This window comes from Phyllostomus discolor, chromosome 6 (assembly GCF_004126475.2).
Source record: "Phyllostomus discolor isolate MPI-MPIP mPhyDis1 chromosome 6, mPhyDis1.pri.v3, whole genome shotgun sequence".
Taxonomy (NCBI): Eukaryota; Metazoa; Chordata; class Mammalia; order Chiroptera; family Phyllostomidae; genus Phyllostomus; species Phyllostomus discolor.
This window is the reverse complement of record NC_040908.2, coordinates 121,345,929-121,370,098: the sequence shown is the minus strand read 5'-3', so window position 1 is coordinate 121,370,098 and position 24,170 is coordinate 121,345,929. Positions and strand designations below refer to the sequence as shown.

The following is a 24,170-nucleotide window of genomic DNA, read 5'->3' as shown; positions in this document are numbered from 1 at the left end:
TGTATACCCAAGTATTAGCACAGAATAATGACACGTTTATAAACACAGTGTCTCCCAGGACTTACCTCCCATGTTCACTCTCAAGGAGGGACTGGAGGAGACACTCCTGAGAACAGAGTAAACCAGGAGAAAAGGACACATGTGACATAGGACACGAGCTCCAACATAGGACAGGGGCAAAGGAAGGCCCCAGAACAACTGCACCGCATGGGACACAGAGGGCAATGAATCCAGGTTAGAGACGTGTGACCCCAAAACCAGACGTAACGTTATCACTAAGTTCCCATCGACGCGTAACCTAAGAATGGAGTGTCCGAGAAAGATGAGGAGAAAACAGAATCATCAGTTGCTTTGATTCTGAGAAGACAGGAGGGGCTGAGGTATTAGCCAAAGTGAAGGTGCAAAAAGATCATCTCTGCAAAGGAGGAATAACAGCTACTGAGACTCTGAAGTCTTGAACACAGACGAAGGCAGTAATGGGAGGATATTGGAGTTCCCTTTTAATGGCTTCTACTTTCTCTGTAAATTAGGAAGAAAGACCATTTGCTAAGTATGAAAGTAAAAGGGTAAGCTTAAGGTTTGAGAAGAAGGAAAAAAAGTTGAAAAAAACTGTTAAAAGTAGGAGAGAAAGTTAACCAGAAAAATACAGCAGGAAATGTGAGCAGTGTGAAGGGCCCATTTGAGATGGGTTCCACATGAATTCATGATTACGAATCTGCTGCTGAGAGATTTTCTTCAGCAGTGCTCGGCTGCTTAGGTGCAGGTTCAGAGAAAGAGGTTATCTGAGTTCATCCAGACTTGGGCATTTGTTTCATTTATGGGTTATAGCAGCGATTTTGAACCTTTCTCATTGCATGGCACACATAACTACTACTAAACTAACTACTAAAATTTTGCAGCATGCCAATACATATATATTTTGCCAATCTGACAAAAAAATAGGTATAATTTGGATTCATTTGCACTGGATGGCTATGGTTGTGCTGGTTGTTGTAATGTTTTAATTTGACAATCTAAGGAAAAAGAGGTCAGCGCCCCTGAACAGTTAGGTACTGCGTGTTTTAAATACTCTTGCAGCACACGGGTTGCAAACTGCTGGGCTAGCACGTCATTTAAGTAACGAACTGTGAGCTCTGACCAGGAGAATGAGAACGGGTGAGATGTCTGAAGAGATGAGGGTGATCCAGTGAGATACCAACCATTATAAAAAAAAGACAGCTATAATTACTAATCATGGTCCTCTAGCAGAAAGTGATTCATTTGAGTATCTAATATGCAATCACTTCTCTCTCTCTCTCTCCCCTTCCAGACTGAGCTCTTGGAGGATAAAGAGAGAGCCTCACTCATCTTTGCTGCTTCCCAAAGTCCAGTCCAGTAGCTGCCACACTCGAAGTAACTATTAAACATGTGCGATTAAATCAATGAATCGAATCTTGGACTTCCAAGCTATTCACATAATTTTCTAAAAAGATCCTAGTTAAGGCATTGTAACCTTAACAACAATTCAAAAAACAGACATTTCCAAGAAAGGCACTAAAGGACCGGCTACTCCACACTAAAGTCAATGATAGAAACTTACTAAGTAGCTAACAGGATGATTAATGGGAGTTTTCTAATACTGCAGACAATAGAATTAGCATGAGAAAGAAAATGAATTAACATGCACAACATGAAAATTAAGATACGCTTTCCTATTTTTAAGGAACAGGAAGAACTCCTGCTTCTCTTTTCATCATTTCAGTACCCTGTAACATTTCATGAAATGAGTAATCTGAAGCATAACCTCCTCAAAAGCTGATCAAAAACATGTATGAGAGCAGAGCAAACCCATCACCTTCTATGTTTTGGGTTGAGGGAAGCTCACTAAAATAATACTGTCCCTTTCCTGGTTTATCAAAGGCCACACAGAGGGTTTTAAGTAAGAGATCTTTTTTGGCTACAGACTCAATTAAAAAAAAAACATAAAGATTTTGATTTTGCTGCTGCTTAAACTAATATAATGTTTATTTTAAAGTATCCAAAGAAGAAAAATATATAGTTCACGGCTTTGATTTAATAGTGAAAGGATATGGGAAATGTAATCTTAAGTAAAACCTATGCTAAAAATCTTTAGTAAATAAGTTGTCTGAGACCACGTTACGATGGGAGGCCAAGTCCCCAGGCGGTCCCTGTGAGTCCGAAGTGCTATATGACATACTAAAGCACCCAATGAGATATTAAATGCCCCAAACTCTAGTTACCACATTTTATGGAAAAATGCATGCAAATTTCTCCTGTGATGTCAAAACAATCCCTTGTCTCTCATCACCTGTATTCTAACCAGCAGAAGTCAGAACAGGATAGAAGCTAGGAAAAGGGAATTTCAGGCAGCGAACAAAAAGGAAATAAAAAATGCAATAGGATACTTAGTCCAATTTGACTCTCTTTACGACTCCCATTTTTCCCCTGAAAGTCCCAGGAAATGTCCTGCCTCTACTCTCAACAAAAGGACTGTCCCAGAGCCTCTGCAGGAAGAAGAGCGCCCAGTCCTGCTGCATCCCCATTCTCAACACCTCGGATTCATAAGGCAGACCATTCAATGAGAGCCATGTATCTGACAGTCATTAAGGGCAATGCCGTGGGGAGGGAGGGGTTGAAAGTGTAAGAGAAAGAATAATCAGATGTTTGGGTTCTTGAGAAGACAAAAAAGAATGAGATATAATTCAAAGCAGAATTTGTCTACCAGTAACAAGGGGAAACCTGGGAGCAGGTTAAAAGGTTTTCTCCTCTTTCACCCCTTTTCCTTAACTTCAGTGCAAGTCAAACATGTACACAGTGTGTAAACAGGGAGAGACCAAGAAGGAATCTGGGCACACAGGAAGCTGTAATCCAGTCTGTCTACACTGCAGAGTGATACCCAGGGTAGTGATGCTGTCACAAAACTAGGAGACACTTTTTTCTTGATTTTCCTTAGGTACCTCAAAATCATAAAATATTAACATATGAGTTTACCTATCAATTAAAAATTATAGAATTTTTAAAAACCTAAGCTTTCAAAAATAATCTTATATATTAATAACCCTTATACAGTAAATATCTGCCACTGCTAGGGAATAATACAATCCTTTACTGTGATTTGGCTTTACACGTTTTCTTACACTAAAAACTGATTCAGAATTACCTGATACACAGGTGGCCCAAACAGTATGAAGCATATTCCAAGAAAATGAGAAGTAGCCTGGATGCTATTCTTCACACTTACTCCCTGTGTACTGAACACCTCACTTATCAACTGCTTTTGTCTTTAAAGAAACAAAGTTACCACAGATATTAGGGCTGTTTTACCTTCATGATGTTAACTAAATCTGTTTGATAGTAGCGATCCTGGTGTGCATTCGCTGCTGCTAGTGTAAGAAGATAATCATTCCTCGCATGGGTAGCTTTGGAATTACATTCAGTTCGCCGGGCTTTTAACTAAAATGTAATAAAAGAAAAAAATCAGTTCAAACTGATATTACACTGCAAAACATATGAGAATACCTTGCTTAGTTGGCAATGAATGGCTCCTCTATAAGAGCAAAAAGTAAAGAGTAACCATGTGGAGAAACATTTATATGCATATAAAAACTATTCAACACTATTAAGGAATTAAACAAACAGTGACTAGAACTGTTATACCTAGTAAGAGTATTTTCAAATGTTTGTTACTTATACTTAACATAACTTCCAAAGCTTTATAGAGAACTTCGAAGTATTCTGCTCATTTCATCCAGATGGGAAAATAAAGGTTCCCAAATTAAGTACCTTATCCTTATCTTCAAAGACATGGGTATATCTGTTGGAGTCAGAAAACAGTTTCTAAAAATTCAATACTAATAACGTGCCAAAAGGCCTGCACGCTAGCTGGGAGCCTGGCGGCCAGAGCCAGGTCACTAAGCTTCCTTATCAGCACTTCACTGCTTGAGGGTCCTACAGGAGAAAATCGCTTGCATCTGGCCCAGAATTTCTGCTCAGAGTGTAAATCTCAATGAAATGGAGTTCTAAATCCCCTACGCTAAGGCTCTTACACTAAGAATTAAAGACATAAAGCTACCTGAGCAGATAACATACAGAAACTTAACTGTAATGCAATCTGGAGAAGCAAGCACTGTACGAATTGTTGGCACTGGGGTGAACCGACCCTCCCTACCCGATGTGAACCGGGAAGGAAAGTCCTTCCTTAAGTTACTGACTTTAAAACGATTCTTTAGATTAGCTCAAAATAATTGACCTCCACCATCAAAAGACCCAATTGCTTTATGTTTTTCAAGATAAGATTTCTCAATTGTGAATACAGTTTTCAAAATCTCACCTTCACGCTTGCCTTCTGTAAACTGATTCTTGATTGAAAAAGACTAAGTTTAGATCTGTAATAAAAATAGAAAAGGATGGTAAATAAAATTATCAAATTATATAATAAAATAATTAAATATTATAATTACTAAATTTTTTAGAAGTTACCCTTTTTCACAACACTATTCTGAAAGAGAACTAAAAACATGGAAAACCAAGATCAATGATTATTTTCCTTCCTTTTACTACAGGAGGAATTTAATATCATGGTGAAATAAGAAATACTGATATTAATAAAATAAAAATATTCAGAATGACAAAAAATCATTCAGACAAATCCAGTTCACTGGTGTTTCAAAATAGTCAAGAGTCATTAAGCTACAGGTTATTCCCATATCATACAAGTACACACGCTTTAGTTACTGCAAGGCAGTTCAGAGCCCAGGGACCACTGACCAGTGGAAACGAAGGTGACCGGGCAGCGTGTGATAGGCTCCGACGACACTGGGATGCAGCCCACCGTGTGATACTGACAGGCTCCAGAAAGTCCTTAGTTCCATTATTTTTCCCATTGAAAGTTCTTATTTGGGTGCCTGCCTGTGTGCCCTCTCTACCCTTCACACAGCATTTGGAACACAATGAGAAAGTCCCTGGGCTCTCTGCCCTATATGATTTTGTTCTGTTTTATCTTCTCCAAATATGGCATCCTATTTCTTTCAGTCCCTTTCAGTATGGGAGAGGAACCATAATCTAAAAGTCAGTAATGAACATGGTGGTTTTATCCAGACAACCAGAGATTACCACAAAGAAAGTCATCAGACAAATTCAAAGGAACAATCACCACTCCCACGACCAGTGACTTTTGAAGCTGCGATGTTTGTCTTGACCGCACTGTCATGGCGATCACCATGGGAGACTTCAGTGCATGTGCCAGCAGCTGTGCCATAACATGCGGGAAAGCTGCGGACAGGGAGCAAGCCAGTCTCTGCAGAACAAAGTGAGGAGGGCAGCGAACGCAGCCTCTCATCTTCTAACAGGGGAGAAACATCCAGGGATGGATATGGATGCATCCAAACTACTTCCCCACTGTTAAAGAAAATTGGGTCCAAGGTATTCCTGCTATTATCTACCTTGCCACATTCACGCTTTGTGAGGTTTTTGTTTTTGATTAGGTTTGTATTCATTTTGATCTGGAAAAGCAAAGGCCACAAACTTTAAAATTTGAGAGGGCTGGTTCAGGGTTAAAAAAGATGGTTTAGGGTTTTTTAATTCTCCTCTTTTTGTCACCATTATCCAAATAGTCTGAGTTGCACCTGGATTTTCCAATCTAAGGCTTTAAGTTTCTGGCTTCTACTTCATTTGGGAATCCGCATATAATTCTTGTGTGATACTACAGTAGCCATTAGTAATCAACAGAATAATATGGCCTCTGTCCTCAAAGATCTAGAACAAACAAGATATATACAAATAATGAATTCTTTCTCATCTGTCTCCCAAATGTTGATATTACTTAAGGTTCTAAACTCAACTTTTCACCTCATTTTATATATGATTTCATCTTTATAACTATCATCTGATAGGCAATTAACCTCCAAAATGAGACCTTTCTACCCAGATTCTCATCTGAAAGTGAGCTAGTTATATGACTCCCTACCAAACATATTCACATCAATCTTCTACAGGTTTTGTAGAACCTTCATACCCAAAACAGAACTAACCTCTGCCTTCAGACTGTATCCCTCTTCCTCCTGGGTGCACGTCCCTCCTAACATGTCTCACCATCTGTCACATCATCTATCGAACTACATGCAGTCCAGCCTTCATGTCCCCCTTCCTGATCTCCTCTCTACTTAGAGAAATCATCCCTTCTCCAAGACTACGTCCAAACATCACTCCTTCTATAAAGGTTTCCTTTTACATTAAGCAACATTAATCTATCTTCCATGATTTGTACTGTCATACAACTACTATAAATACAGTAGCCAGTAGGTAAGTGACTTTAGGTCCTTTTTTAAGTTTAGTGTGAATAAACAAATCATAATGCCACTCTTAAGTACATCTGTCTTTAATTCTAGGTTTTAAACTTCTTTAGGGCACAAAATTCATCTTACTCACCTCTGTACTCACAGCATCCAATATAAAGAAAGTAATTAGCCAGTAGACAATTAGTGAGTGAGTAAAGACAAAAAGGCATTTCTTACTCTGTAGTTAAATTAATTTTCAGAAAAGCCACACACTGAACTAAAAGGTCTAATTTGCTGTATCCCCTTTGAATCTGGGCCATATTAGAAGGCAGCTCCCGAGATCGGCACCTGGGACAACCTGACCCTGTCAAACCCGCCCCTCTCAGGAACAGCCCGTAATTGTCCTCATTTTCACTCTGCGGGCCCTGGCTAAGGTGGGCATTTCTGTGTCCTCTACAAATCTGCCACCTCTCTGTTCTAGAATCCCTGAGAGTTTTAACAAACAAGTTCCTAAAAACTATCATAATAGGGTATTCCTAATGGAGATCACCTGATCTAAAATATTTTGGGTCTCATTAGGACCTGGCTGGGTAGCTGGGTTTGGTTAGAGGGCTGGTAAGAGTGTTGTCTTGATGTGTCAAGGTTGTGGGTTTGATCACTGGTCAGGGCACATGCAAAAATCAACCAATGAGTGAATAAATAAGTGGAACAACAAATCAATGCTTCTCTCCCCCCCCCCACCTCCTCTCTAAAAAAATCAATAAAAACAATAGATCTTATGGGGAAAATGGGTTCATTCACTCTACAGGAAATGTCTGTATGCTCACAAAAATAAAATAATAAAGACAATAAACTAAGTTAGGGAAATAGTACATAGTAAATATATTTCCTAGTAATATTAAGTACTTCATGAATATGCAACTACCACCCTTTGGTACCAAATACACTTCTCAGAACTCAAATTTTCACAAAATACTTATCAGATTGCTTAATTTCTTGCAAACAGATAAAAAACATATTAGAAAGACACTCCCCAGGCCTTGCTAGTCTGTACAAGTGTTCACAGTCTTTCGGATTTTGTAACTCAGAGTTCTGACTCCTAGGTTTTACATCAGTGAGTTAACTGAAGGGGAGCCTTAGCTCTCTTCACTGACCTCTTCAGAGCCCATTCTATAACAGAGGATTATTTTTTCTCAAAAAACTTATCTTTTCTCAAGCTATCATTGCAGAAATCTCTACTGCTTGTTTTATTAGCTCCTTCCATTACCAATTGCCACTTCCTTCTTTTCCTAATTATTCTCAAAATAGAGAACTTGCAAATCACAAATATGGAAGTAAAATTCACACAATTGGTAAAGCAGACATAAAAAAAGTATATCTGTTAGAATTCCGCGTAAGAGAAAAACTGCACCCAGGTAGGGTGTTTACAGTGTGGTCAGTGGTCCCGCTCACTTGACGTGCCCGTGACCCTCCAAGGGCAGCCTGAGCATGGGGGACTCCCAGCTACAATTACCTTAGAGTCCAGCACGAGAAAAAGGAGGCTTCTAAACCCTGAAAATCACACACCATGGCAACTTTAACTAGACATTTGCTAAGCTTTCAATACCATGTTCACTTGCCTTCTTTTGTGAATTCAATTTAATGTAAAAACTGACTGATCAAATCTTCTCATTTTGCCATATTATTTTAAATAAAACCAGCTAATATAAAGGAAAATTTTGATTTAAAGTCTGTAACAATTATAGGTCAGATGAAACCACCATAACCTAAGAATGAGTCTACGCTCAGTATTAATGGAAAACAAAGTATTGGTAAAAATAACATTTATTTGCATAATCACTTTTTCAGAAATGCTGAAACACATACTTTGCCTCGATGTCAGCTTTCTCCCGTACTGCTTGAGCCATCTGTTCGGTCTCAAAATACTTCTTTTTGCCTTTAGCTAAATCTTTCACTGTCTCTTGTAATTCAGTTTGGATCTTTGTCAACTGGTCCATACACTGTAAAATACAAAGTGCAATTATTATGATTTCCGTTTTCAGGCTTACAGAAATGGGTTGCCCTAAGGATGGAAACCCAGGAGAAGTCAGCACTTCTAGTATCCTTCAAATTGAAAAGTAAAATCCAGAGAACAGCTGGTACTCCAGTTTCAAGTAACATATGATAAAGTGTCACAGCTAGTTTAACAACTCTGTTGGCAGATGCAATCTCTGAGCACTGACGGCTGAGATTAACGAAAGGCATACGGAGAACAACAATGCAAATGCTCTTACTGTTGGAGCTACCATGGCAATAAAGCAAAGGGATAAAGCAATTCTGTGCTTCTTCATGATCTTAGTAATATTTCTCTACATGTCTGGGCATCTGATAGTGCAAAGGGCACTGAAGAAGTCACCCCTGGAAAAGGAGTGAAATCTGAGAAGTCTGACCTAAGCCTAAGGTGAAAGACAAAAGCAAGAAACCTGGGTACCACCGTAAGAATTATTACTCAGAACTCTCCCCAACTCTTTGGAGACACGTATACATTCCAGACAGAACAGACATAATAACTCCAAGATATGTTTAATCAATAAACTTATATTGGGGCCAAAGTAACAGTATTATGGGTCTCTTCTGAATATACAAAGGGGAATAATTTCCCCTAGATTGAAACAAACCACTGAAAATTTTCACCAGACTGAGGCCAGTTCAGGGTAGCCCCCATCAAAAAACTTGTGAGGCTGGAACAGCACAGTCAGTGGTTGGTGCAAACGGACAAGAACTCAGCAAAGCAGGATAGATGTTGGTGAGGGACCACTGTGTCAGGCTTCACAGTGTGGAGAAGAGCAAGGATAAAGCATGAATAAACTTGAACTTAGCCATGTGACACCCAAGACAGAGATTCCCAGAAATTGTTAGATGTCAAGAAAGGAGGTACTTTACAAAGAAGTGAGAGATCTGGAAGGCTCCCTATGGGTACATTTATTGAGCATTTCAGTGTCAGGCTGTGAATAAAGGGTTAAAAATAACACCTCTTTCCCCTCTGCCTGAAAATTGGAGCTTTAGGTCTGTGCTTCAACAGAAACCTGATGAAGACACAATGTCAACTGCGTTATTTGGCAATATTGCTTATGAACCCTTCAGGGTAAAGTGCATCGGTTTGGAGAAACTATAAATGAACTATAAATATCCGATGGAGAAACCCTGGCTCTGGGCTTGAGCATGGTGATTCCTGTATCTGGGCATGTCCCTCACAGGAACCTTGGAAGCTGTGTGTATAGAGTTGTAACAAAGATCCTAGTCTCCTTCAGGGCCTGTCGCTAGCCCTGCACACAGGAGTCTCACTGCCCCGGCCCAGACGTGTCACCGGGGGACCAAACAGAGTAACTCTGGTTGGCTGTGTAGACTGAGGTATGCATTGGTGGAAGAACTAATTCTACTAATGTTGGGTGCCAAATGCTGGTTAACCAACCATGTTCCTGTCCTAATGTCCTTCTCAGTAAACCTCCTGCCACATGCGGCCTGTGATAACCACAAGAGTCTGAATGCTTAGCTACATTTTTAAGAAGATTCCCTGTAGGCAATGCACAGGCACCATGCACTGTGCTGAGCACTTCACAGGGATTATTCAGTTAGTCCTCCAAATGACTCTGTGATAAAAGTATTCATATATTAGTCCCATTTTAAAATGAGGATATAGGTTCAGAGGTTAAATAATCTGCCTGAAGTCACACCATGATGAAGTAGTGATACCATTTACCATGTAACCACTATAGCATGTACTCCAGTTCTGAAGGCCAAGTTTTTAAGGTCTCATACAGAGACAAATGATCTTAAAATAGTAAGCTTTTAAAAAAATGGACATATAATTCCCTTAACACAAAATCCACCTTTTTAAAGGGTACAGTTCAGTGGTTTTTAGTATGCTGACAAGGATGTGAAACCATTACCACTAATTCCAGGACATTTTCATCACCCCAAAAAGAAAGCCTGTACCCATCGGCTGTCACTCCCCATTTCCCGCTATCCAGAGCCCCTAGCGACCACTGACCAACTTCCAGTCTCTACAAACTTCCTACTCTAGACATTTTGTATAAATGGAATCATATAATATGTGGCCTTATATATCTCACTTCTTTCATTTAGCAAAATGTTTTCAAGATTCATTTATGTTACATTTGGGTATAAAGTCTTCATTTCTTTTTATGGCTGCATAATATTTCATTGTAAAAATATACTTAAATAGTAAGCTTTTATCTTGCAGAAAAATCTGTCTTTCTCCTTAATTTTAATAGCCCTTATCATATACACACCTCTTGTTTAATAAATAATACCATGACAACCTGACAGCCCTCAGAGGAATGACAAACATCCCAATAAGGCCACGTTCGCAGGTGTGAAGCGCTGAGGTGGCGCTCCAAGGCTACAGTCAGGTTTTAAGAACCCAAACTGTAGTGTGGTCTGAAAGATACAACTGTGTTCAATGGGAAAATGGTATCAATTACTTAAAAGAGGCCTCAAGTGTAAGGCATTTTATCCGTAACGTTCATTCAAAACAACACTTGGCCTCAGAAAACTAATCAGTGAGGGGAAGCCCAAGAGTCCTGAGGTGATGCATGTGCAATGACAGGGTTGGCTAATTTGAACATTTTGAGAGGAAACTGAACATAGTAAGTCAAAGGTTTCGCAGGGGACTGGAAACCATGCAGACAGGGTCTCGGTATATCCACACGTGAACACCACAGGTACCTGTTTGTAAGCACATACGTACACACATGTGTACACATACACAGAGCTGCTCGCCCCTCACACAGACCTGACACCCAGACCCTTTGAAGAACAAGACAGCTCTTCCTAGTCATGGGTAAGCAACATCTTATAGGGATTGCTTAGTTCATTTTCATCTATAAAAGGCTATTAGTTAGAGCTGCCATATGCAGCAGTCTCTCTTCTGAGTATCTACCTGAAAAATCTGAAAACACTTATTTGTAAAGGTGTATGTACCTCTATGTTCACTGCAGCATTATTCACAGGAGCCAAGACATGGAAACAACCTAAGTGTCCTTCAGTGAATGCCTGAATAAACCAGATGTGGCTCATGTATACAATGGAGTGCTACTCCACCATAAGAAACAATGAAATCTTGCCACTTGAGACAACATGGATGGATCTTGAGAGTATCACGCTAAGCAAAATAAGTCAGTCAGAAAAGGACAAGAACCATTATGATTTCACTCATATGTGGGACATAAGAGAAAGCAACAAATGAACAAGCAAAGTCATAGACAACAGTATGGTGGTTACCAGGGGGAAGAAAGCGGGGGGAGGAGAAGAGGGTAAAGAAGGTCAAGTATATGGTGACAGAAGGAGACTAGACTTTGGGGGGTGAGCACACAATGCAACATACAGATGCTGCAGTATAGAATTGTACACTTGCAACTTATATAAATGTTATTAAACAATGTCACCCCAATAAATTTAATTTAAAAAGTAAATGAAAGGCTATTATATTCTATACATGCCACAATATCAGATGCATTTTGTGGTAGTTCATATCTTTAAAACATTTCTCAAAAATAAAAAGATTTTAAAAAAATCTTATGAGCGAACTCTGGTTGACTCTATTCCTATTTGCTTTTCTCCCTTTTCGTAAGTTTCTATCTATCAAAATATTAGAGATAGCCTACGTTTGCGCTGAAGAGATCTCTTGTGATCCTTTCTTCCCTGGCATTCAGTAAACCTACAACCAAATGTTTTCCATCGTCTGAGTGAACTATGTCAAGTCAGATTAATTAGGATTCTTCTTCAAAGGAAAGTGCTCTCCATGTAGCAAAATACCAAACATATTTATTTTAAAAAGTCATCAAACTTAATTTGCAAAGGAAAAGACTAATTAGGACTTTCTTTACAATTTTTAAAATAAGTTTCTTCTGTAGGAATCCACTTTTCTGGGGTGGACTAAGTTACACACTTAAAAAGAAGCTTAAGAATGCCCATGTTAAGAAAAGCCTCAGTGTGACATACACCCAGCTCTTCCCCAAGAGTTACTGGCACTGAGCAGGCGCGGAAATGAGTGTGTAAGTTTACATTAAGGCTAAGGGATTATATGAAGTGATGATGGACTGGGATATTATAATTCAGACCCTAGTGAAGAAATTAAAAGTATGATCCTTGAGTATGACACAGAAATAGTACAGATAGAGAGACAGATGGACAGATGGGACAGAGAGACTTCCTAACAACTTGAAGGCAGGAATAAAAATAAAGGTAACTTGGGCCAATATGTCAAAGTCCTACAAACTAGGAGTCATCTGGGTCTCTGACCCAGTAATCATGTCCTGGGAATTTATCCTAAGAAAATAACTTAAAAGAAAATAGTTAACTTTACTGCAGATTGAGTGGTATGATTAAATAGAGATATAATTGGGTAAAGCAGAATAAAAGCCATTCAGAAATTAAAAAATAAGCATAAAAGTTGTGCATAAATATGAGGCGTTCCAGTTAAGAGGGTGGCACAGGTAAATGTGGTAATCAGAACCTCTGACAATCACATCAAAATTACAGAGCAAGCATCATTCAGAACACCTGAAATCTAGCTGAACAGAAGTCCTATAACTAAGGATATAAAGTAAAAGTCCCAGCCCTGGCCAGGTGAGTCAGCTGGTTGGAGTGTTATCCCTTACACCAGAAGGCTGTGGGTTCAATCCCCAAATGGGGTGCATATGGGAGGCAACCAATAGTGTCTCTCTTTCTCTCTTCCTCCCATCCCCCATCTTCCTCTCTCTCTAAAATCAATGAAAGCATGTCCTTAAGTGACGATTTAAAAAAAAAGAAAGAGAGAAAGCCACATCAAGATTGGCAGGAGGGGCAGGGATGCTGAACAGGCTGGTCACACACCCACAAGTGGCAGTTAAAAATCAACAGAAACACTTCAACTTTCAAGGTCCCTTTCAAGGAGTGACAGGTCCCAGCCCCACATCAGAACCCCCAGCTGGAGGAAAGTTCCAGTGCCAGGAAGGAAAGTCCCCATAACTTCTGGCTGTGAAAAGCAGCAGGGAGCTGAGTGAGATGGAGGGCTTCTTGAATCCCAGGTAGTTCCTCTTAAAGGGCCCACACACTGACTTACTCAGACCCACTTGCTCTGAGCTCCAGTGCTGGGGCAGCAGCTCGAAAGGTGCCAAGGACATAAAGGAGGAACTGAATTGTCTGGCTTAGGGATGAGAGCTGGGGGGGCAGCTTTCTCCTAGTGCATCTGGCAGACACACTGGCAGAGGCCATTGTTCCCTTTCTGAGCCCTCCCCCACATGGCCAGCAGGTGGGCACCATCTCTGAGTCTCCACCAACCTAGCTAACAAGGTTTAACCCAACTTGGTGACTCCCTGGTTTTTATATTGTTACTGAGGTGGCAAAACACTAATTCAAGGTAATAAATTAATTTAAAGTTTGGGGAATAGTAAAAGCACCAATTAGAGGTAAACTACAATAAGTCAGGGAGGCATATTGGAATCTCTAAGGTAATTACTAAAAGAATAATGTAAGATTATAAAACTAAAAAGCTAATAGTGAAGAAAATTGATAATAAAAGCTGTAAGATTGTTTAACATCACTAATCATCAGGGAAATGCAGATTAATATCACAATGACATATTACCTCACACCTGTTAGGCTGGTTATTGTTATTATTTTTTATTTTATCCTCACCTGAGGACATGCTTATTGATTTAAGGGAGAGGGGAGAGGAGGAAGAGAGAGGGGGAGACACTGATGTGAGAGAGAAACATCAACTGGTTGCCTCTCATATTTGCCCTGACCAGGGACCAAACCCACAACCCAGGCATGTGCCCTGACTGGGAATCAAAAGCCAACCCTTGGGTCCATGGGACTACACTCCAATCAGCTGAGCCACAATGACCAGGGAAGATTGGTTATAAAAAAAAAAGACAGTAAGTACTGGCAAGGTTGTGGAGAAATCGGAGCCCTTGTGCACTGTTGGTGGAAATATAAAATAACGCAGGTGCTATGGACAACAGCATGGCGATTCCTCAAAAATTAAAACAGAAACTACCACATAACCCAGCAATCCCAATTCTGGGTATTTATCCAGAAGAACTGAACTCAGGATGCAGAGGAGATATGTTAGCACCCTGATGTTCAATGCAGCACTATTCACAAAAACTAAAATGTAGAAGCAGCCAAAATGTCCATCAATACGTGAACATGTAAAAAATATGTGGCATATACAATCAATGACATATTGTTCAGCCTTAAAAAAAAAGAAGGAAATCCTACAAGATGCAACAACATGGCAGACCTGGGGAGTATCATGTAAAATGAGCCAGTCACAGAAGGACATATACTACACGATTCCACTTCAGTATCTTAAATAGTCAAACTTACAGAAGCGAAGAAGAGGAGTGTGGTTGGCAGGGACTGGGGGAAACGGAAAGAGGGAGCTGCTACCCAACGGTGTAAGACTCCCGTTGTGCGAAGTGAGTGAGCTCTGGAGGCCGGCTGCACACACAACTCTGCGTGTCCACAGACAATAAGGTACCTCATACTGCAAAGTCTCTTCAGAGGGTAAATCTCATGCTAAGTGTTCTTATCACAATAAAATATTTTTTAAAGATTAATTCAAAAGAAGGCTCAACAGAGTGGGGCAGAGCCTTAGCAGGAAAGGAAAAAGAATAGGTGGTTTATTGAGGCTGCAGTTTGTTGCAAAGTTTGGGAGGTACAACTGGAGAAGCCAGTGGCAGTGGCTGTCTGCTGTTTTGCTTGCTGTTTCTTTGGGAGTCTATCTCCAATTTTCTTTAAGAATCTCTTTCCCTACTTTAGGCCGTGTCGTTTGCACAAAGACTTGTAATTCCTGACTAGTGGAGTGGTGGAGTGGGAGGACATGACCCCAGATAATCAATGAGTTTCAATTCTGGTAGTTTTGTTGGAACTACTGGGAAAAAGAAACCATGGAAGGGCCAGCTATAAGAAGTGCAAATACGGCACTTTGGGGCCACTGTATGGACCAGGTTTCTAAAGAATGAAGCCATTGGAAAAAGCAGAGCTAATGGATGGGAAGAAAATTGAATTCTAATAGCCTTATTTGAGCACTTGGATCCACCCCTGCCTGGATTCCACTCATGCTGAAATTTATAGACTAAAACATTCTCTTCTTGGCTGAAACCAGTTTAAAGTAGGTTTGTGTCATTTGTAATCAGAGTCCTGGCAGGTATGCTCAATATGTACCTAAAGTTTAACAACTGCTTAGATGAAACATAAACATCATTATCAGCTATAATATAAAACAAGTTAATTCACATATGAGGCTCACCAAACAGTCTTTGCTCAGGAATGTTGGTTAAATTCAGGTCAGAGACTACTCTACCAATGGCAGAAGAATGTAGAAGTGATAAACTCTTTTAAAATATTCTAATAGTGTAAAAGGTGGAACATACCAGTAATTCGATTAGATTTGGTGAATGTACTGGCTATCTGAAATGCAGTATTTCTGGTTAGGAAGTAACGCTAGTATTAATTTTCTATCTTTTCACAGCGTGCACAAACAGATACATATGCACACACACAAAATATTTTCTTCTAAATTGAAAGCATTGTTTAATAAGTGGTCACATAATTTATTCACCATGTTTGTTTTGAAAGAGGTACTGGATCAAAGATAAAACAAAGGTATTCTTACACAAGTATGTTAGAACCAACTGATATGTGAATGTTCTAAACAGATTAAAATTTTATACACACAATATACACTTCACATACTAATTTTGTGGTTCTAAAATCATCTTTGACAAACAAGGAAGAAGATTAGGTTTCTTTTGTTTTTGTTTGTACAAAAGTTCTGAACATCCAAATGACAATTAGAATCATACTGGATGGCTTCTGAAATGTTATTTTCTTAAATAATTACCTTAATATTTTCTAAAGTATTAATACTTCCATAAGAGAAACTTACTTATTAGGTGTCATGATAATCTCTATTTTTGTAATTCTATTTCCAAAAAGGACACAATTTAATCACCTACTTCTAATAGCAAGCTTTTCATAACAGTCACATTTAATAATGATTTTTCTGTGAATTTTTAATTTCCCCATAATCAAAAAAAGATCTATTTGAAAACTTCTACTTTTATATAACCTATATAATTAAACTTTAGAGTACATGGGTTTGAGTAATAATTTTATATTTTGTCAAAATGTGTCAACTTCCTTTAAATCATTACGGAACATAGCTCAAGTTGAAGCTATGACGAGTTTTTTAAGACTCGATGAGATGAATAACATTGTCACCACTTTAACATACACCAAACTATACCAACGTTGTGAAACGAAGATCTGTGTACTTGAGTGAAGCTGAAGATCAGTGTTTGTTAAGTGTTGATGGAGCTCCCAGAACACCCTCGGAGTAAACCCGCACTTGCCACTGTCTGTCAATAAAACGCGGCAGGTAGAGGGCACAGGCTGTGATCGGAAGACCCACACTGATGCCGGAATCACCTGTGACCCACTGGAAAAGCTCCGACTAGCGAATGCAATTTAATATAGTCTTGCAGATGACAAATATAACACTGAGATATTAAAATGCAAATAAGGAAAAAAACAAAAAGGAACAATACCCTTTTTAGTTGTTGTTCTTTTAAGCTTCTCACTGTCCTTGCAGGCTCAGAAATGAAGTTTTTATAGTTTTCACACATATTGATCCGAGACTGGGCTACCTGCATTGTTCCCTCGAGAAAAGATTTCCACACAGGATACATGCTCCTAAGTTCAAAGAGGGACAGAAAAGTGTTAGGTAGGGAAGAGAAAGAAAAAGTTGGCTAACCTTTTGCTCGCTGGCTAATACTGACAAACAGAATGAATGCTGTCTTTACAGTTAAAAGTATATTTACACTGGCTTAAAGGTAGCAATATTTTTAGCATACACAAGCAGAAACAGCATATACTCTATTTCTTTTTTGCTTAGCAATGGGCTGTTTTGATTAATTAGCTATTCAGGTTACTGGTGTAAAGTGATATGAGGATTATAATTCTAGACAAAGCTAACATTATAAAAATCAGTGACTAAGATGGTCCAGGCCTTTCACAGTCTCGGGGTCATCATTATAAATATCAAGTGTCATTATGAGGTAAGTGAGGCAAAGAGAGATCAGGAGAATTAAATCACACAGATAAAGTCTGGGTGCCTCTAACGCACATTCTCCTTGAACTGTATCATATTACTCTCTTACACAGACTGATGTGGCTGGGGGGGGGGGGGGGGGGAGGAATTACGAACAACTGCTTCATGCTGGAGAAACCTATTTGTCTGACCAAAGCAGTGAATGGTATCATTGCTCTCCATCTCTTTCTCTGCCGTAATAATGCTCAGCCAGCATCACATTTTGGCTTAGAGTCATTCCAAGCAAGTCCCATCACCTTTGCTTGATAAATGTGCTCAGCAATCTCTTGATAAAGTCAAAGAATTATTCATCTTAGCTTTTTTGTAGCCAGCTTCCTTTTCAAACCCTTTCTTCTACTTTGCTAAATGCCTTAGCCAGTTCTAATATGCCCCAACACTAGTTATAAACATATTTATAACTTATCACAACAATGGATGATACTTTGTTTTTCAAAATGAGGTACTTGCATTGATCGATTACAACATTTATCTCCTGAAATTTATTGTGCCATGTGGATTTCCTACCGCAGCGATGTGCAGGACCACCTGCTACATAAAATGCTAGCTGGGGGTCTGTGGGTGAAGGTCAAAGACAAAGGAAAACTAGCTGGGTCCCCATCCTACTCAGAACTGAAAAAACTTGAAACTACATTTCAGCCAAGGAAACGATTAGTTTGTGTGAAGAACTGGTTTGTGTAATATGTCAAGTGAATCCGCTGAGATGGAAAATAGCCATTTATTTAAACAGAGGTATACCACCTTCCCTTTGGAAAAAAGATTCCATGTGGTGTGCAGGCAAAAACTATCAGCATAGAAGCACTGATGGGCTTAAGAACAGCACGGTCCGTGTCCTCCATGGCCGTAATTACCGCACCACAGCAACGGACCCGGGGTGCAAGCTCACTTGGGCCCTCCTCAGCAGTCCAAACAACTCATTTTCTCACTGAGAGAAAACTCAGTACTATGCTCTGTAATCTATTAATTTATATTAAAATGTTTGAAAATCATAATAGAAATGTGAAAATATATTTTTTGCCAATTTGACAAAACATAGGTATAATTTTGAGTCATTCACACCAGACAGCTGTTGTTGTGTTGGCTGCTGCCATTTTTTTCATTAGACAGTCTGAGGGAAAAGGGGCCAGTGCCCCAGACTAAACAAATAAGTCAGGTGCTGCATGTTTTAATCATTCTTGTGGCACACGGGTTGCAAATAGCTGACCCACACGACTGCTGTTCATCCTTCAAATCTCATCTTAAAAGCACCTTACTCAGGGAAGTCTTTGGTGGTCACCACCAAGCCAGCCCTCGGACTCAGTGAAGTCCCTCTCTGCCAGTTGTCCACGTGGCTTGGGCTCTTTTCCTTCAGTGATGAATGGAATTATGTAGTTGTTCAAAGTCTGTCCTCACTGGAGTGAAAATGTAATGAAGGCAGGGGTGTATGTCTTTCTCACTCTTGTATTTCGAAGCCCTTCGGCATGACATAACATCTAGGTCAATAAATACGTGACGAATGAAAAAATGAATGAATGGATGGATATAAAAATTCATTTTATAATAACGTAAAAAGAGGACTGTACAATAAAAAATCTTTTTATTATAGAGTTTAAAAAGAGATCTTTAGAGATTAGCAGATCTACAGCAGGCAGTCATATTCTCAGCAGTAGTTGCAGTCAGTCGGGAGACCTGGGTTCAAGTTCTAATGTAGCAAATATAATCATATATAACACATTTCACTGTACTTTCATTTCCTCAACTGGCAAATGAAGAAATAACAAAAATACCTGTACCATGTAACTCATGGGGCTATTTTAACAATCAAATGCAAACGATGTACCACACAGATTCTTTTAAATGAAAAGATAGTAACAGTAGCAGAATTATACCAAAAATAAAAGTACTTCTTGTTAACATAATAGTGGTAGTTCCAATGCTAGTAGTGTTTTTCCTTCTGATTAGAGAAAAACAATAATGGGTTGCAGAGTGATTTTTAACATATTTTTCATTCCACTCAGCTTCATATAAGTAATTTTGAAGTAGAATGGCATTTGCTATTCTGTTCAGGTCAGGAAATGAGGCTCAAGATTATGAAAGAAAGGAAAGAAATTCTTTTAAGAACCTATCACTTGCTAGGCACTATGTCGTGTGTTTTACATTTATCATTTAATCCTGGTGACAACTTTTTAAGACAGGCATCATCTCCACTTTGCAGAGGAGAAGAGTGAGACTCAGAGAGGCTGTGGAATTTCCTGAGGCCGCCCACCTGGAAACAGCACTTGTGCAGTCATGGCCGAGGCTTTGCCACCACCAGCAACTACCCCTCTGCTCTGATGCCAACTCCACCATCTACTCTCTGACCGACACCTCCTGTTTCCCCTCACTGCCGTTAGGGTTTTGACTCTAACAATTACTGAGTCTTGCCAGAACCCACCATCCATTTGGTCCGCTTCCTGCAGACTCTCTGAGCTGCCATGACCTTCTCTCTCAGCTCCTCGGCCTGCCTGGCATCACAGTCCACCATCACAGTCGCTCCCTCACATTACATAAACTCCTGTGGCCCATGCTCCCTTCTCTTTTCGTCATTAGAATGTACAAGTTCCCACGCTGGTTACATCCCAAATTCTGTTTACATCATACAGACGTTTGTGCAGCAGAACATTGCTGAGAAAACCATAATCATGCTGCTTGGTCTCACTCTCAGCTGAGGTCAGTGCGTTCTAGGAGGGCCTTAGCGCTACTAGCCAGCAGCCCTGCTCTATTCCCTCAGCCGCTTCCTCTCTCTGTCTTCTACATAACTAGTTTCTACCTCTCCTGTTGTCTCAAACCTAGGCCCAGAAATACAGTGCCGCACATCAGGACTCTAGAAATGTGGTTAAGTTCATCATCTAAGATTAATTTATACAGCAACTGATAACAAGGGAAAAGCATGGTGTTTAATAAATAAGTGTTCACGTATTGTTTTCTTGACGGGAAGGGACAGCATCCTGAGCCCACGTAACAGAGGTAAGGGCGGGCAGGGTGACTGACTGCAGCGCAGCTGAGGTGGGATGGGAACTGCAGCACAAAGGCGGCTTGAGGTGCCCGAGGACGAGGACGAAAGGAGAAATGGCCAGAGATGAGGAGAGAAAGGAAGCCTGGAGCCGGGTTTCTTCATGGCTTCGAATATCATAAATTTTTTTAAAATTTCATCCTATTGGTAAGGAGAAACAATAGATTTTCAAGCAGGGGAATAATGGTCAGCCTATTTCACAAAGACATACAGACAGCTGGTGGTACTGTAGCAAGTGAAAGTGTGAAAGGGAGAGAGTACGAGCAGAGAAGCAGCAACAACATTATTTAAAAAAAAAAAAAACAGTGTGATCTAGAAAGAAGTGAAAGTTGGAGGCAGCTGATGTTTTGGTTTCCAAGATAATGAGTCAATAAAACATATAATGATTACTATTTTACAGGCAATATTGAAGATGGGGATCTAGATAAGAGTCCTTGAAACAGTCCCTAGAGAATGGAGAGGACTTTGAGAAGCATTTACACAGAGAGAGCGTGCTGTGGTTTGAATGTTAGTGTCTCCCAAGACTCATATACAGAAATCCTGACCCCCAAGGGTGATGGTACCAGGAGGTAAGGCTTTTGGGAGGCAATTAGGTCATAAAGCAGATAAGTGCCCTTATGAAGAGGGCCCACAGGCCCCCTAACCCCTTCCCCCACGTGAGGACACAGCCGGGAGCTGAGGAGCTACAGCTCAGAAAAGGGACTTCACTGGAACCCCACCCACTGGCACCCTGGGCTCGGACTTCCCGCCCACAGAATTGTGAGAAATAAATTTCCGTATTTACAATCGCCCCAGCCTGTGGAAGTTTGTTACAGCAGCCTGAACAGACAGAGACAGAAATGATTTTTTAAAAAGGTCCAAGAAAAGGCAGTGTTATAGAAGTTCAGTTTCCAGGCAAATAAAAGTGGTTTCATGGCATTAAATGATGCATGTATTGTCAGACTGGCAAAAATCTTATTTTTATTATTTGTTTATGTTTATTGATTTTATTTTTTTAATTATATTTTATTGATTATGCTATTATAGTTGTCCTGGTTTTCCCTCCTTTGCCCCCCTCCACTCAGCACCCCCATCCCTTGAATAATCCCCACTCCATGTCCACGGGTCATGCTGATAAACTCTCTGGCTGCTCCATTTCCTACACCGTACTTTGCATCCCCATGGCTATTCTGTAACTACCTCTTTGTACTTCTTAATCCCCTCACCTCTTCACCCATTTCCCCAAACCCCCCTCCCATCTGGCAACCATCAAAACACCCTGATCCATGATTCTGTCTCTGTTCTTGTTCAGACTGGCAAAAGTTTTAAAAGACTGATCACATGCCCTGCTGGCAAAACAATGAAAAGGAATGAGCAATTTCAAATCTAATTACAAGAAATGTAAAAATACAGGGTGGGGCAAAGTAGTTTTATGGTTGTTTATAGGGAAAATAATACAATAATGAACAAATAATAGAAAATAAACTTCGTATTCTGTGTACTTACAACTGTAAACCTACTTTTGCCCCAACCTGTATATTAACACAGAGTTGATGAAGGACAATTTATAATATCAAAATTTTGAGTATATAAATGGTCTGACCCAGCACCTCCCCCACTACAAATTTACCCTATAAACACACTTGCGCAGTCCACAAAGACATAACTATGTGCGCACACACGTTATCCACTGCAGCACTACTTGTGAACACGATAAGCTGAATAGCCACCGACAGAGAAACAGGTAACAAAACTACAACTTGCTCATACTACGCCACAGACACAGCCACTAAAAAGCATGTGGGACCTGCACATACTGACATGAAAGGAGGCCTACACCCCTTCAAGTGAGTGTGAGAACAGGAGGGAGTGACGGAAACACATGCATATAATGATTCCAGTCCTTTAAAAACAGCAAAGTTGTGTATGCTCATGCGCCACACAGGGGAATACGGGAGAAAAGGCCGTACGCTTTCAGTAGCAGTCATTCTCAGGGAGCAGAAATGCCAGGGGAAGCCGCTTGGGAAGGAAGCAGAGATGGCACTTCGTGCTGTTGCACGTGCCCCAAATGTGCATTTCTTGGATGAGGAACTTAAAACTACCAGCACAAATGTAAATACAAAAAAAGGTAAGAGGAAAATGTAAAAAGACTAGAATGAAAACAAACTCCTAATAAACAAACAAACAAAAAAACCCTGGCAATTGCCATTCCCACCCTCAGTCCCGACCTTTCTATATGGTCTTTTTTCACGATGGTACCACCACCCCTCTCAGCTGCCTAAGTTAAAAACCCTAGGAGTCACTCCACAGTTCTTCCTCTCCCTCCCTCCCTCGACTTCACTCTTCAGTCTGCGAATACTGATCAAGTGCTTTCTATGTTCCAAGAGCTATTTTAGATACTGAGAAGGCTACTTTGTAGTTCGGCTGTTACAGAAAATCATGTATAGTTTGTCTCAGAGCAAATTTGACAAACACAAAAACAAAACTGCCCAATCAGTTGCCAGTCCTCTAGCTCCAGTTTTCTAAGCATCTCTGAAACCTCCCCCACAACCCAGTTTCTTCTATAATTTTCACAGTTCAAATGAGAGATGATGAGGGATGAACTTCTGCAATTCTATTCTTCCCAAAGTCTTCCTTACATCCATCCCTCTAATCCACCTTCATACTCTCACTAAGATGAGAACATGTCATGGAAATTCTTCAATGGTTCTATTATCCTCTGAGTAGAAAAAGAAATGCTGTGATGTGCAAAGTCCTTCATAATGACACAGCTCCTCTCAAGTTCCAACCTAGGGACCCCAAAACCCCTGGAATTGTCTTCTGGAGCTGGGGCCCCTTGCAGTACAAGCTTCTCCTGCTAAGTGAGTGTTCTAGGGACCCATCTGTATCAGTTTACCTGCTGGCCCTGTTGTGAGAGGCTGCGTTCGGCTTCAGCAAATTTTTTTTTTAAGACTCTTTCAACATGCTTGCCCATTTCATGATGGGCGATTTACGAGCACACTTGCTCACACCACACTGAGTGCCCAGGAGTTTTTGACCAAACCCCTGTGCCCCATCCTCCCTATTCACCCAATCTAACTGGGAACAACTTTTTTTTTGTTTCCCTGGATGAAAAAAGTCCTCAAAGAGAAATGTTTTGCCAATGTGGAAGAGGTGAAACAAAAACCGGCAGAAGCACTAAAAGGCATCAAAATCGACAAGTTCAACAACTGTTTTGAGCAGTAGAAAGAAGTCTCAATAGGTGTATTGCATCAAATGGAGAGTACTTGAAAGGTGACTGAAGTTTAAATATGTAAGAGTAAATACACAATGTTTTATAAATAAATTCCAGGGGTTTTTGGGTCCCCCTCACATTCCACAGAAGCCACACAGAACTGCCCATTGTTACCTAACATTTATATTTTTTCATGCCTCCATACCTTTAAGGAGTTACTGCTGCTTAGACTCACTTTTGCACAGCCCTGGCGAACTCCTGCACATCCTCGAAGACTCAGCTCTAGAAGTTTAGTTTTCCTCTGCGCTGCCAATGCACGCGCACTACCACCACACACTGCGATGGTTCTCGGGGGCTGTCTCCTGCAGCTCCTTCCGGACAGGCACCGTGCCCTCCAGCCTCTAAGCCTGAAGTCTACTTCCACAGCTAGCATGCAGTAGATATTTCACAGCCACCTCACAGATAAAGGATGAAGGAATGAACAACTGACTGCGTGTTCAAATGGCTGTG

The 24,170-nt window shown here is 40.2% G+C and overlaps 1 protein-coding gene across 2 annotated transcripts in view; it reads right to left on the bottom strand.

Moving 5' to 3' along the window:
- The window catches only part of FCHSD2 (FCH and double SH3 domains 2), a 228,567-nt gene that overhangs the window by 94,586 nt on the left and 109,811 nt on the right, over positions 1-24,170 (bottom strand). For both annotated transcript variants that reach the window (XM_036028846.1, XM_028516453.2), the window contains exons 5-8: positions 16,877-17,021; positions 8,142-8,275; positions 4,331-4,385; positions 3,325-3,453 (exon numbers count right to left, since the gene is read on the bottom strand). In XM_036028846.1, the coding sequence (XP_035884739.1) occupies positions 3,325-3,453; positions 4,331-4,385; positions 8,142-8,275; positions 16,877-17,021 (463 nt within the window). The remainder of the gene's footprint in view (positions 1-3,324; positions 3,454-4,330; positions 4,386-8,141; positions 8,276-16,876; positions 17,022-24,170) is intronic.